Genomic DNA, 15,930 nt, shown 5'->3' with positions numbered 1-15,930 from the left:
AGCTCAAAGCAACCTCAAAAACATAAAACATCTACATTCAAAGCCTGGCACCTTTGCATTCGGGGGCAGTGGGTGTCCACACCCCCTCAGAGGTACAACGTATGGATTCTTTCCCCACGAGCACATAGCCAGGGTCACAGCTGTACTTTATAGATGTTCCTGGGTCAAAGCGGACCATGTGTCCATCTTCCTTTTGCCCATTGAGGATTGTAGGAGGGGCTTGGCACCCTAAAGGAAAAGAAAATTTTTCTTATATAAACAACAGAAAGAAACAAGCAAAGAAATTATCATTAACGCGTAGCTCGGTTTTGGGTAATTTTAGATCAGTGGTTCATCTGTTTTTCGTTTCTGTACTTCGGCTGCTGCAGACTTTGTTCAGTTCCTACTCAGGGCTCTAACTCTTCTCCTGTCTCTTCTTTTTTTAAGGAATGCTCTCCTATGTGTTTAATGGGATATATCCCTGGGGCAGGGGCTTTGTTTACTTCCCTTAAAAAAATTACTATTGAAACAACATTTTTTTCCCTAAAGAATGAGGCAACTTAGTGATCCCTAATGCTTTTCCCCCAAGGATACTTCCACAAAATGAAATAACAGTGGAGGGGAGATGTTAAGAAAACCTATATAATTTATATTCACTATATGTAGTATAACTGAGGAGACTAGAAACTGGAAAAGGCCCTGCTTAAATCCATAACTCCATCCTGTAACACTTCAAAAAAATGAATCAGTAGCATATTCCAATACACCTACCCTTTTCACAGACTGGTGCTGGTGGCTCCCACGTGCCTTGAGCATTACATCGGATTGCCTTGCTGCCCTTCAGGGTGAAGCCATATGAGCAAGCAAATACCACGGTGTCGTTATAGGAATATTGGTCTTTCTGCCCAGATGATATTTGGCCTCTTAGGATCTGGGGAGGTAGACACTGAATGGCAGAACTAGAAAGTTCACAGCTTGGGGCAGGGTGACTCCAGATCCCAGTCTTCTGACTATTGGTGATACAACGGATAGTCTTCTCCCCGGTAAGGATATATCTCACTCCTTTCTCTGGGTCTGGGTCACAGGTGTAAGTAACTGTGCTTCTGTATGGAAAGTTCCCCGAAGAGCTGCCTGTATGTCTTCCATTGAGAATAGAAGGAGGTGGCAGGCAAACAATTTCTAGAGAAATTAGAGAGAAATGACAAAATTGCTGTTGTACTGCAAACAAAGAATGCCTCGGATGTTGCTTGTACCACTGTCCCCTCCTAGGTTCAGGGACAGTGACATTTGAATCTGTAACATACCAATCAAGGCAGCTATAGCAATATAATTTTAAAAGTATGATTTAGGACTTTATTCCTGAGTATATCTACTGGGGTGACCCTTTGATTTCTTCTACTGAATATACAATCCCTTCTGTGCCTGGCCTGGTTGGCAAGCCTATAGAGCTTTCAGAGAAAGAAGAGCCTAGGAACCCTGTTTCACTTGAGTAAGCAGAGAGGAAGGAGGTGGCAGAAGGATGCTTCAGTGAAGAACATACCCCTTCCAGATGTCTATGTGAGATCTCTGTATAGTAATGACTGAACCAAAAGCTTTTAGTTAAGCCGAGAATTGACTGTTCTGTTCAAGGACCAGGGAAGTAGCTGCAAACCACAGTTTTCTAACCTACCTTTGCATACTGGCATCCTGGTCCAAGAAGCCCGCTGTCCAGCAATTACACACTGACTGGAAGGTTGGCCTTGTAACCAATACCTGGCAACAGAGGGGGGTCTATTCAGGACTATTGAGCAGTGAGTGTTGAGAGCAACAGCCTCCACTTAAAATCCAAGACAAATTCACTTACTTGACGTGTATTAACCCCTTTCATAAGCATTCTCTCTCCCAGCTTCACTGTAGGCTCTCCCCGGATTCTCACAGAGGAACCCTTGGCAGGTGTCATTGGTCACACCATGCACACATAAACCAAATGAATGAAATCTCCAAGGCCCTCCTGACACTCACCCTTCGTTACAGTCAAAGTTCACAGTCGCACCAACCCGAAGACTTGGAGGGCCCTTTATCTGTCCATTGAGAAATGGTCCTGGAGGTTCACACTGTGCTTCTAAGGAAATAAGCCAAAGATGAGCAAATAACAGAATAGCCCAAATTCTTTTTTAAATTAATTAGTTAATTAATTTGAGAGAGAGAACATGAGTTGGGGGAGGGGCCAAAGGGGGGGGTAGAGAGAGAGAGAGAATCTCAATCAGGCACCACACTCAGCATGGAGCCCAACTCAGGGCTTGATCTCACGACCCTGAGATCACAACCAGAGCTGAAATCAAGAGTCTGACCTGACGGAGCCACCCGGTTGCCCCAGAAGAGCCCAAATTCTTAAAAATCGGTTGTAAATGTAGGTACCTTTACATGTGGGAATAACAGCACTCCACTTTCCCGAAGACAAACATCTAATGGTCTTTTCTCCAACAAGCAAGTAACCAGGTTCACAGGTGTAAGTCACAGCTAATCCTGGGGCAAAGGGGCCAACCCTCTCCCCTGTGTGAGATCCATTGGGGATGGTCGGAAGTGGTGGACACTCCTGGGGGAAATCTTTACACACACACAGTAGGAAAAAGGCCATCAGATGATACATCATTCACAATCTAGATTTTGACTTACATAGATCCAAATATATGACATGTGATCTATGGTAACTAGTCATCATTAATTTTCAACTCAGCTTTTCAAAGATCAGACAGGTGTGGCTTAAGTATATACATTTTATACCACAAATAGTACATTTTCATTTTTAGCTACATGAATTATATTTACACTATGAAAAATTTCAATTACCAAAAAAAGTTCATTTTCACCCATACTCTCCTCCTACCCAGAGCCTATTCTTTGCACCAAAAGTAGCATGTTATTATTTAGGGGACCATCCTGCCAGACATTAGTAATATACCTTTTGGGGATCCTATATGTGATACGTATATACACACATAGTACATATATGTATGTGTTCTTAATACATATTATTCTATGCCTTTTCTTTGCTTAATAATCTGTCTATATTTTTCCATGTCAATACATATAGATCTATCTAAATCTTCCTAAAGGTTTGTTTTCCATGGTCACCCCATTTTGTGACTATCTTAAAATCTTCCCTACCTCCAAGATTATATACATATTTATAGATAGATCCATATTTTTCTAATGATTTGACTTTTCAACTCAATTGATTTAGAACTGATCAACACTGTTCTTTATTAAGAAAACAGCTAATTTTGATGGTATAATTTTTGTCAAGTATTGCCAGTCCCTGTAATTGTATAATTGAGATTCAGCTTTAGGTTTCAGCAGCAACATAAACCAAACCAAATGATAAGAAAATGAAGAACTTAGAGTGGCCCCTATATTCAAAGTCATGTGATCTGAAATGCTATGCCTTCCTAGGTGGCTTGGACAATAGCGAACCACTTCAAAAAATATTCATTGAGGCTGCAGATCACAGGGCATCATTTCTGCCAGAATAGCCCAATGGCTATTCAAAGATGAGTTTTAAATCCATTGGGTGTATTTTGCCATTAGATCCCACATTTCTTCTCAATTTAACAGTAACGGAGATATATAGTTTAAAACCATCTAATTTCCACATCCCAAACAACTCTGACGCCCATCCTTGTGAGACTTATTCCATTCAATTATTAGGTATGTTCAGTTACATTTTCTCATTATTTTTTGCTCTATTGATGTCTGTTGAATGAATATTTATATCCCTCCAGGACTAAGGAAAAACAAGAAACCATAATTTTCACCCTTTTCCCTCCCCTCCACTCCCACCATTCACACATCCACATTGTTTTTCCTTCAGAATAAAAACTTGATCCGCACAGAAATACAAGTTTCCAGCCTCCCCACTTAGATTTGTGTTTGTTTTTACTCACCACTCTCACAGATTGGTAGTGGTGTTGGCCCCCAGGTTTTATTTGCTTGGCACCAAACAGATTTGTTTCCTTTCATGGTAAAGTTGGTATCACAGGTAAATGTCACAGAATCACCGTGTCTGTATGGTGGTCTAGATCTTTTATCTCTGTATCCTCCTGCTACTATGGGCTCAGGGCAAAGAGAATTTCTATTATAATATTCACATACAGGAGCAGCTTTATCCCAGATTCCTTTCACTTGGTCTTTACTTATACAAAAAAGGATTCTTTCTCCAATGAGGCGGAAGGCACTAGAACAAGTGTACCTTACCACAGTGTTAAGAGGTATGGGACCAGAAGAATAACTATTCCAACCATTTTTGATAGGAGGAGGAGGGTCACAAGAAATCCCTGAAAAGTAAACAAGGAAATATGGGGTCATACTAATCCTCACAATGAAAAGATTTAAATTTAGATGAAAGGTCCAAAAATAGGTCATGTCACTTTTTCAGAAACAGACTTAGAAATTTGTATAATTTACTTCTTACTCATAGTCCGTGCTTATCTCCAACCTCCTAAGTTCTTACCTTTCTCTCAATCTGCAGCAAAAATATCAACTGGTCTATATACACCATCCTGACCAAACAGTAACAATGAAACAGAATTTATTGAAGAGTTTAGAGTCTCATCAACTTTCATAGTGAAACACAAGGCAAAGAGCACATAAGAAGAATCTTAATAATTCATTAATCACATGTGGAGAGGCACCACACACTAACGACATTTGGGCTCAATAGACTTGGTTTCAAATCCCCGCTGTCATTCAATAGCTGTGTGACTAGGCAAGTCTTACCCTCTCTAAGCCTCAATTTCTTTGTCTATAGTATAATTCAAGCTACTTCATAAGGTTACAAGAAGAATCCAGTGAGATAAAAGTACCTGAAAATGACAAGTAGGATACCTGGAACATACTAATTATCTGATGCCTGTTTCAAATATACAACTGGGGCTACAAGTGGTGAGAACACATTTTGTCTTACTACTGAAGATACTGCAGCCTCACTACAGATCCTTTGTTATCCTTTGATGCTGGACCTCTTTGAAAAAGCCCACAGGAAGTGATCAGAGGTTTCAAATAATGACCTCATAGCCTTTATTTACTTGGCCTAATACACATGAAGGATATTGTTATAGCTGTATTGATATATGCACATCTTTCCTGAATGAGTCTCAGAATAAAGGGAAAACTGCCAACATCCAGAACTTCCGGTTGATTTCCATTGAGCTCCAAGAGTTGCTCATCAGGAGAGAAACTTGTATAAGAAGACACAGCCAAACCATTTTAGCACATCAGTGCTACTCAGTTTCAGTAGGGAGAACATTGAGAGCATTTATTTTTATATATATATATATATAATACTTGATACAATATGTAGTCAATTCAATGAATTGAGTTTTGGTCTGCATCCTAGATCATACAGAAGACTGGCATACATATATTCAAAGCACACTTATGAATAAGATGTTATGCATGAGAATATACCAAATATTAGGGCAGAAGATCTATATTTGATTATTTTTGTTTTCTACTCACGTTCACAGACAGGAAACATATTATTCCAGAGTACTCTTATTCCTTCTGAGACACACTGACTAGAAGATTGGCCATTTAATCGGTACCTTAAATAATAAGGGGTTGCAAATCATCACCAGAACAAATCAATTTTCAGCTGCATGGAATTAATCACTTCTCTCAAGTATGGTATTAACGGCCTGTATTGTTTTTTTAAAATCATTTCTGGCTTAAGGAAAAAGTCCAAGATTATGAATCAGCTCAGCTATGTGATGACTTCAGACCAGGTGAAAAGACAGAGAAAAAAATTCCTAATGATCATATTCTCTTTTTTGAATTTGCCCTTTCCTCTTTGGCATCCAAATGTCAAAATTCTCTTGACCATTTAGAAAGAGAAAAACCCTAGTTCCTACTGAAGAAAACATCAAAGACCTTGTTACCTAAGATCACCCCCAAAGAACCCCTCTTACTGAAACCCCATTGTTCTTCATAATAGGAGCCTTAATTTCTGATCCTAAATTTTGCTTTTTTACATGATGAAAAGACAATTCCTAGCTCTCTCTGGCCATGCACAATACATAGAGTTGGAGAAAAATCATAGGGTTTGCTTAGTATTAGAATTATTAGTCATATAAGGCAAAGAAAATAAGAAAAAAATCATAAAGAGAAAAAAATTATATCTATATTTAGAAATCATTTTTTGCACTGCTTAGCTATGGGTCATAGGTCTCAATTCAGGCCCTCTACCCTCACACTCACCCCTTATCACAAACAAATGAAACCACTGCCCCAAGCTGGAGATTAGGAGGAGCCACCACACGGCCATTGAGAAGTTGGTTTGGAATGGCATCGCATGATTTTGCTAGGAAAAAAGAGACAAAGCTGGCACATGAAGAGTCAGGAAACAGTTGAGTTTCCTTAAGATGGAATAAAGTTTTAGGCACCTTCACATTCAGGGGCTGCATGACTCCAGGTTCCCAAGGATGTACACTGTATAGGGTTAGTTCCAATGAGGGTGTAGCCAGGGTCACAGCTGTAGGACACTTCCTGTCCAATTGGAAAGAACTGCTTATCCAAGATGTTATAACTACTGTGGTTGATATGTGGAGGTGGTAGACACCCTGAGAAAAGAACAGGACCGAAGGCCTTTTATTTCTGAAATAAGAACTTTCTCTTCTGCAACTTAAGCCAACTTGGGGTTGGAGGGGTGGGATGAAGGTGGTTATGTCAACACTCCTAAGTGTAAGGCAGAGACTCCTTTGGCTGGGGTGGAGGTGGAGTGGGACTAACACGCATTACTTTTTAGATATGATGAACCATGAAACTATCTGCTTTCTCTATCTTGATCTATGCTGTGAAACGTTACACCCACTCATCATTTTCCATTTCATTTAACTAAAAAGTCTTGGATATTCTCTAATTTTGGATATTCTCTAATATTGTAGCCAAGGGAACCTATCTATTGTAATACATTTTTACCACCAAAATGTACCTCTTTCTTCCTGCTATCCCCAAACCAGGTTGATAACATTCCTGAGCCTGTGGGCCTCCCAATGTTGCCAGGTTTTTAGTAAGTCAGACATTTCTTAATAAGAGTAGGGGAGAAAGGGAGAATGGGGAAGTGACCCAGCCTTAATTCTAGCCTTATTCCATAAAGGCCACATTTTTCAATAAGAGAATGTATAATGTCTACAGTATTTTTAATCAAATTCTGACATCAGCCAATTTCCTCCATTGGCATGGCCAATAGGATTGGGCATTTATTTTATCCTCGTTTAAATAAAATTGAATCATATATATGTTTTGGAAAAAAAATCTCTCATCGTTGGCTCTTTCTTTCTTTCCTTCCTTTATTTCTTTCTTTTTTTGAAGTGTCTTCTAATTTGCCCTACATTAATGCAGATCTTGTACTGATGCAGAATATAGTAAATTTCCTACTTCTTAAAAATTTAGATATTACTTTCAAAGTTTACTTTAAAATTCTTTAACCAGCATACCCAACTACCTACACTTTCTTTCCCTTCCTCTTCTCATAAGTACCATATATATATTTCTCTAAAAGTTTCATTTTGTTTCTAGATCCCCAAAGTTTCAACACAACTCACCCTTAAAGCACTTTGGCAGTGGAGGATTCCATTTGCTGTTTAGTTGGCACCATACTACATTGCTGCCTTTCATGGTAAAGCCAGGTTTACACCTAAACATCACAGTATCATTTAAAGAAAATGAACGTCCAAATCCAGATTCCATAATTCCATTTTCAACTTCTGGAATTGGGCATTTGACTGGAGGAATACACTGAGGGGGAGGGCCACTCCAGATGCCAACTCGATTGTCTTTGCTGGTGCAATATATGGACTTTTCACCCAGGAGGTCAAACAGCTTTTTTCCATTTGGTCCAATGTGGCACTTATAAGTTACCACCATTCCATAGAAAAAGTCCTCTCTACTGCTGCTGTAAAAGTCCCCATTGGAGATGGCTGGGGGTGGCTCACAAGGAATAGCTTTTGAGAGGTAGGTGGAAAAAAAGAGAAGGCATTTAAAGGTTATACCTTCTGGGAATTTTGTCTTCACTCTTACAAACCAAACTTCAACTCAGCCAATAATTAATCCAGGTTGTTGAAATTCTGTATCCTCATCTCAAAAATGATTCTAAATAGGAAGTATCAAGGTAGAACAATTCATGGAACTGGCCTGAGGAAAGGTCAAGAAACTTTGATCTGGTCAACATTCCTCCCACCCTCCACACCAAAGTATAGATAAACTGTTATGGGAAATACCTAGGATGGCCAATATTTTGCATAGAATAAAGATGGCAGTGTGTAATCTCATAGCATATTTTAGATTTAAGCACTTATTCACGATGAAATAACTTATCATCAAAGAACAGTAAATCAAAGGAAAGTGTGGTGGGATTGGGAGATACAGTAGAAGAGAAACTACAGCTCTGTACCCAGAACTACCCAAACCAAGTGTAATGCTCCTAGGTGTTCATTTTGATGTGTAAATGCCCAGTTTCCCTCTAGAAGAGGACAAGAGGAATTACATAAGGTGCAATAAAGGAATCCTTTTACTCACATTCACAAAGAGGCATGTCCTTATCCCAGGTTACAATATTGTCTGAGATAATACATGTAGCAGATGAATCACCAATAAGTCGATATCTAAAGACAAAGAGATGAGTGATCATCCCCACCTAGATGGACATTTTAGAAAAGCTTAGTTTTTTTTTATACTGAAAGAATGGCAAAGGATAGAAAATCATGTATGACAAGTAATGGTGATCAACTAAGGACTCATACAAAAAATTCAACAATCTGAAGCCAAATTTCTGGTCAGGAATGTTGGCGATTTAAAATCAGAAGAAGAATAGCTCAAATTTCTTTCTCTTCTAGTGGATAATCTTGAAGAGTTTTCTCTGGATCAAATCAGGGTGGTAATTCTCTTTTTGCTTATCTATTTTTAAGGGTAGGTGGCAATTACTTGGATTTCTTTTGAAGAACTTATGGTTTCTGGTTGAAACCACTGTTCTAATACCCATGTATTCTGGAGATGTCTCCTGCCAACTCACCCTTGATCACAAGAATATGTAATTGTTGACCCAATCACGACACTCATGGGTATGAGGACAGAACCATGGAGGAGTTCTCCAGGACTCATACATGATTTACCTATAATGGAGAACAAAACAAAACAGAATTTGGGACTGGGATTTGGGGGATGTTCTGTATTTTATATTAAATACCAACCTGACTGGACTTGCCAACTAGCCTACTTACACTTACTCAAAGACATTTTTGACATTTACAAAACTTCTATCTTCTAAAGGATCAGTTAACTTCAGAACACTATTTGTTTAAAGTATACACTCTATATTTCTGAGCATGGATGCAAATGTTATCAGTGGTCCATCATAATTTATAATCTCTATTTCCCCTTTTTATATTCTGTCAGTTGATGGCATCATTTACCAAGTCTGTGGCTTAAAAACACTTCATAGTCATCACTTCCTTTCTGTAACTCATCTTCTACCCACTGCTCTTCATTCAACTGGTAACCAAATTTTAGTGACTAGATTCCAGAAATCTCTCTCCAAACCAAGTATTTAGTCATTGCTGTAATCTCTGATTGGATCATTGAATAACAAAATTTACCTTTCTAACTTTGGTCTCAATTGGTCTAGTACATCTTCTATACCACCACACACATTATCTTTCGGAAGCACAAATGTGGCCATGCCCTGTCCTGAATTTAAAAACTTACAGTGACCTACCATTGTTTATTGGGAAAAAAATGCATGGCCCATATCAATTAAGCTTCAGGCCATTTAATTAACTGCTATTCCCCACCATGTACCTTATACTCCAGCCACATTGAATTATTATTTTTTAATAATTATTTAAGACTTCTTGTTCTTTTGTACCTCTATGCTTTTGAATATGCTCTCTCCTCTGCCCATAATGCTCAGATTTCCCTAATTCTCCAAGACAGCATTTGTTACTTACTTCCCTATGGTCTCATAGAACTTTATCTCTATAAATAAAAGAAATTACATCACAGTACAGCATTTATTTAAAATCCAGTCTTCACAGCTAGTATAGGAGCTCCTTAAAGGCAGAGACTAGCTAATTTTTATGTGAATCCCCATCCCTATCATCTAGCCTAATGTTTCACACCCAGTGGTTACTGAAAAATATTTCTTGAATTGAATGGGATAAGAATGAATTGACACCAGTGTTCTTTGTATACTAACTTTTAATCTCACTCTAACACAGTGTAGAGACCATAGAACAAAGTTAGGAGCTTACAGGATAAACAGGGCTGGCCAGCTGTGATGACTTAACCCCAATACCCAATGTTCTTAGGAATAAAAGAAACATGGAGAACCCAGGAGCCCCCTTAATTTAAGATGATTTACTAATTTGCTGGTCTTTTATCTTAAAAATAATAGATGAGCTCATAGAGATACCCTGATAGACCCAAAGATGCCTCTTTTACAGATTACTCACGTGTACACAATTGCTGAGCATCTGACCACTTGGAGGTCTTTAGGCAGGTGATAAAGAATGACCTCTTGATGTACCCAGGAAGGCATTCATATTCCCAAGATGTTCCAACAGCAAACTCAGACTGATCACTCTTAATTTTAGGCTTAGCAAAAGGATACCTTGGCAGGGACTTACACTGACCTAGAGATAAAGACCACAGGAATATCAAAACTAGGAGAGGCTAAAACTTCTACTCTGCTTCTGTTTTGTCACCAATTACCCTGACAACTTTGATCTTTAGAAAGTAAACCTAAAATGAGGCAATGTTTTCCGGGACAAAGAAGAGATCTTGCAGTATGGATGCATATACAGAGATATAAGTTCAGAAGTTAAAAGACTTTTCGGGATAGACTTAGAGGAAGAGCTGGAGAAAATAATTTTTTATAAAATTCCATAAAGACCCTGGAGTTGTTCCATCTTCTTACAGGCATATTACAAAAAACTAAAACCTTATAAATAAGAACCTTCCTGGGATAGCACAGGGAACTAAAGTACATTAAGACCCCTAAGCGCAGCACATGTATGATCCTCTAAAGTTATTTTAATGAATTCACATTACTCTGTTAATCATTAAACCTTTTGGTCCTAGCAAGATGAAAATATGTTCATTATTCTTCATTATTTTATTCCATTAATCTAGTAGAATCATATGCCCCCTAAGAGAACATAGTAAATACTTCTGATGGGTACTAGATAAAAGGAACTAGTCATTTTGAGACAGTTCCTTGTGATTAATAATATTATTATCACTATTAATGAAACAAATATTATCCTTGGAGAGGAGTAAAAAACTGTAACACCCATATACTTGAGGATGTACCTGGAAAAGCCATTTTTTTCTGGGGAAAGGGAGCTTTGAATATCAAATTTATAAATCTCTCTCTTTTTCAAACAAGTTTGAGACAGGTACAGGTGAAAGTCAAAGAATAAACATGAACTAAATGAACAACTGCAACACAGAGCTCCCAAGGTTGCGGCCAGACTCAGCCTTCCTGTAGCCTGACACGTCTGTTGGAGAAGTCATAGACAGGACCTAAGAATAGCCATCACTGTTAGGACACAGATGTCACTGAAGGTGTTCTTCTATTTCTCTCCTCAGCTCCTTTGGTTTTCTTCATTAACCCTGCAAATGTCTCCAAGTGCATACCTGTACAAAACAGCAAGACTATAGGGAAAGTAAAGGTTTGACCTCAGAGACGACCAACTTCACGATCCTGGCATTACTTGTGCCAGTTCAGCCTAGTCAAGTGATTTAATCTATAATTGCATAATGTGAATGAGGACAATACCAAATAATTCTCCACAAGCAGGAAGACCAAGTTAAATTTGTAATGGTGAAGTAGCAATGACATGGACTAAGATGGAACCGAGATCTAAAAGCAGCCAGAGTAGAAGGGTACTTTATAATGTTATCTTCTGAGGTGAAAGGAGATAAGAATCATACTTTCTGGATGAGAAATAATGGGAAAATCTGATCCCCAATAAGACTTGAGACTCTCTCTTTTGGGGGATAACAGTTCCTATTTGTAATGAGTTGCCAAAAATCCAGGTCACAAGAAGAATTTCCATCAGTCGTGTTCTCTTCCATATTAGAGAAAAGTAGGTTAGTCCATGAGCCATTAAGAAATAAAACTTTTCTCAAGGGTCACTGTACCCTCTTCACATCATTCTACAATCAAAAGGAAAAATCAGAGTAGATTATGACTGGGTCTAAAATAGAAGACAGTGGTAAGACACTAACATATGCATTCTTCAAACCATGTTAAAAACTGATGAGGCAAAGCAGTTTCTGGAAAACTGGGATACATTTAACTCTATTTGGGGTCCAAGAGGCTTTACCTGGAATGGCTTAGAAATCCATTTGAAATGAATGAAGAATATATAAGATAATAAAAATAAAACTGAAAGGTCAGAAAGCAGATAGGAGGAAAAATTATTATTGAGAATGAGAATTATTATAATCAAATGCCTTAACACTGGGTTTCCTGGCTATTTGATAATTTTTGAATGACAGTTATGCATATTAACCAAGGTACTGTCCCAAACAGGGGAGATATACTGTGAACATTAAAAACAAGGTTCCCACCCTCACTGAATTTATATTCCTATAGAGGGAGACAGACAGAGAGATAAATACCAATAAATAAATGGTAGGTAAAGGAAATAAACAGAATGATGTGTGAAAATGTAATGCACCAGGAGGAGGAAGGGACAGAGAGGCATACGACTTCAGCTATGATGGTTGAGGAGGGCCTATAAAGAGGAGACATTTGAGTTGTGACTGGAGAATAGCCAGTCAGGCGAAACACTGAGTAAAAGCATTTTAGGCAGAAGCCTAACAGCAGGGATGGGTTTGCTATGCTTTAGGGATAGACAGAAGGCAAGTGTGGCTGGAATGTAGTGATCATACAAATCTAGTGGTAGGAGATCAAGTTAGAAAGCTACAAGGAGGGATCATATTAGACTTCTTAGGCCACAGTAAGAAGCCTAAGTGGAAGTCACCAGAGTGTTAAAGTGGGAGACTCACATGGCCTGATTTACGTTTTAAAGGGAATAGTCTGGCAAGTGAGTGAAGAATGGGCTGGATTTTGTTTTTAGAAGCAGGAAGTACAAATCTGGAGGCTATTATAGTAGTTCAGACAAAAAAAAAAAAGAGACTTGGACCAAAGGAAGACAGTGAGAAGTGGATGAGTTTGGAATATATTTTAAAAGTAGAATTTAAAACAAAAACTTTTTGTTGTATTGGATGTGCGGGTAAGGAAAAGGCAGGATTTAGTAACGTCTTCTAGGCTACTTATAGTGACTTGAGCTACTTGATTGATGGTAATTACCATGTCTTAAAGATGGGAAAGCACCAGTGTGTGTGTGTGTGTGTGTGTGTGTGTGTGTGTGTGTGTGTGTGTGTGTTGGGGCATATGCAGAATTGGTTCCATGTTAGAGTTGGTATATTTAATACACTTATTGGGCCCCCACATGGAGATGCAGGAGGGTGGTGGGATATACAAACTTTCCACTCAGGAGGGAGTTCAAGACTACAGATAATAAATGAATCATCAACATACAAACAGTATTTAAAACCATGAGATTGGATGAGATCTCTTAGGAAGAAGGTATAGAGAAAACCAGAGGAGGGCCAGGGCTGAGCCCCAAGACCTAATAATATTTAGAGATAGGGCAAAAGAGACCAAGAGTAATTAGAGAATTACAGAAAAAAAAAAACAGATAAGTGTGGAAGTCAGGAAACAGGAAACCCTGTTTTGGAAGAAGAGAATGAAAATGGTTTCAAGAGAAAAGTACTAGTCAACTTTTGCTGAAAGACTGAGAAGATAAGGAGAGAAAAATGACCATTGGATTTGCCAGCATGAAAGTCAGTAGTAACCTTGCTGAGAGTAGCTTTAGGAGAATGTGGGGGAGAGAAGCCCGTCTGGGGTGGGTTAAGGAGATAAAGAAATGTGAGCAAGTAGTGAGTGAGAAGTTTGAGAAGAGGGATGAGAAGGAAGAGAAGAGGGTCATGAGAAATCCCTTGACCACCCCCAATAAATGATGCTCTGGAGCATATTTAACTGCTGGTAGGGATGACTCAACAGAGAGATACAAATGGGTGATTGAAGATGGGATATCTGCAGAAGTAAAGTCTTTGCCCAGGCAAGACAGGATGGAATGAGACCATAATTCAGAAGGAGGAGTTGACTTTTGTTGGGAGAAAGGATATTTTTCTCCTTGTTACAGGAGTTCTTACTGAACTCCTCACTATGTGCTAGTGTGAGGGATTCATCAGGCAATAAGACAGATAAAGACCTTGCTCTCATGAACTTGTATTCCAATGAGAGAACAAACAACAAAGTAAAACAATAAACAAGAAGATCTCATATGATGATCAGTGCTCTGTGGAAAATAGACCACGGTTGTGTGATGGAGTGTGACCAGGGTTCAGACTACTTCCAATGAGTCAGAGAAGGGTGGCCAGAGGAGTGAGACCTGAATGTTGAGGAGACAGGCGAGAGATGATATGTAGGAAGGGCACTTCAACAGATGGAACCCCAAGTCTAAACAAATGTGACTGTGTTCAAAGAACAAAAAGAAGGCCAGTGTGGCTGGAGCAGAGGGAGTGAGGGAGGAGAACAAAGAATTTCAGAGAGAGACAGAGACCTATAGTCAAGGTTAAAGAGCATGGATTTTGTTCCAATGTGATGGGAAGCCGTTGACAGGTTTCAAGCAGGGGAGAGAAAGGATCTGATCTCAGATGAAGGTAGATGACTGGCAAATAAGGGAATTCCTATTTAATGATTTTGTTTTCTTAGTGTAGGATGAAGTGATGCTATCAGTCTAGGCAAGAGTGAAATGTAAGAGTGCAGGAAATTAGAATCAGTTTATGCAAATAAACAAAAGGAGGAAAGTGGGAAAGCATTCTGAGAATTTGCTTTCCATATGACTTTGCTCATAGCAGTGTACCCTATAGACACTTGCTTCAGAATCTCCCAGAGTACTTGTTAAACTCAGCTTCCTGGGCCACACCCTAAAGCAGTGAATCTCTGAAGAATGAGATGGAACCCAGGAACCTGCATTTTAAAAGGCACCTCAATTCCTCAAAAAGTTAAAAATAGAACCACCATATAATCCAGCAATTCCACCTCTGGGAATATATTGAAAGGAAATGAAAGCACTAACTCAAAAAGAGATTTGTATCCCCATGTTCACTGCAGCATTATTCACAAGACATGGAAACCACCTAAATGTCCATCGATGGATGAATGGATGGAGAAGTGGTGGTATGTACACGTACAACAGAATATTATTCAGCCATTAAAAATGACAAAGTCCCACCATTTGTGACAACATGTATGGAACTTGAAGGCACTATGATAGATGAAATAAGTTACACAGAGAATGACAAATACTGTACGATCTCACTTATATGTGGGATCTAAAAACAAATAACAAACAAACAAACCAAACCCAGAAAACCACACCAAATTCATAAAGAAAGAGATCAGTTTGTGACTACCAGAGGTGCGATGGTGGGAGGCGAATTGTAGGAAGGTGATCAAAAGGTACAAAGTTCTAGTTATAAGATAAATAAGTACTAGGATAGATGTTCACCATGGTAACAATAGCAAATACTCCTGTATGATATGCAGGAAAGTTAAGAGAATAGATCCAAAGTATTCTTATCACAAGGAGAATTTTTTCTTTTCTTTTTATTGCATCTAAATGAGATGAGGCATGTTAACTAAACCTATTGTGGAAATCATTTCACATTATATGTAAATGAAACCATCATGGTATACACCTTAAACTTATACAGCAATATATGTCAATTGTTTCTCAATAAAACTGGAAAAATAAATACATTTTGTAAAAGGTATTTCAAGAGTTTGTTAAGCATCCTCCAAGTCAGGAACTAGCCAAGAGTCAAGGGATGGTCTAG

The 15,930-nt window shown here is 38.6% G+C and overlaps 1 protein-coding gene across 10 annotated transcripts in view; it reads right to left on the bottom strand.

Moving 5' to 3' along the window:
* Positions 1-15,930, bottom strand: part of CR2 (complement C3d receptor 2) — a 34,559-nt gene that overhangs the window by 16,367 nt on the left and 2,262 nt on the right. For 6 of the 10 annotated variants that reach the window (XR_003523294.1, XM_027613086.2, XM_027613090.1 and 3 more), the window contains exons 2-14: positions 10,464-10,643; positions 9,026-9,125; positions 8,533-8,618; positions 7,560-7,958; positions 6,399-6,575; positions 6,214-6,316; positions 5,476-5,561; positions 3,903-4,292; positions 2,377-2,565; positions 1,981-2,080; positions 1,649-1,731; positions 751-1,158; positions 52-228 (exon numbers count right to left, since the gene is read on the bottom strand). Coding sequence is in view for 9 of the 10 variants with exons in the window: in XM_027613086.2 (XP_027468887.1) it covers positions 52-228; positions 751-1,158; positions 1,649-1,731; positions 1,981-2,080; positions 2,377-2,565; positions 3,903-4,292; positions 5,476-5,561; positions 6,214-6,316; positions 6,399-6,575; positions 7,560-7,958; positions 8,533-8,618; positions 9,026-9,125; positions 10,464-10,643 (2,478 nt within the window). In the remaining variant the exon portion in view is untranslated. Of the gene's footprint in view, positions 1-51; positions 229-750; positions 1,159-1,648; positions 1,732-1,980; positions 2,081-2,376; positions 2,566-3,902; positions 4,293-5,475; positions 5,562-6,213; positions 6,317-6,398; positions 6,576-7,559; positions 8,107-8,532; positions 8,619-9,025; positions 9,126-10,463; positions 10,644-15,930 lie in introns of those variants that run through there. The other 4 variants (XM_027613087.1, XM_027613083.1, XM_035722423.1 and 1 more) reach the window with 4 other exon arrangements.

Source organism: Zalophus californianus, chromosome 10 (genome assembly GCF_009762305.2).
Source record: "Zalophus californianus isolate mZalCal1 chromosome 10, mZalCal1.pri.v2, whole genome shotgun sequence".
Lineage (NCBI taxonomy): Eukaryota > Metazoa > Chordata > Mammalia > Carnivora > Otariidae > Zalophus > Zalophus californianus.
Note: the sequence above shows the minus strand (reverse complement) of the source record. Positions and strands in the feature narration are given on the sequence as shown.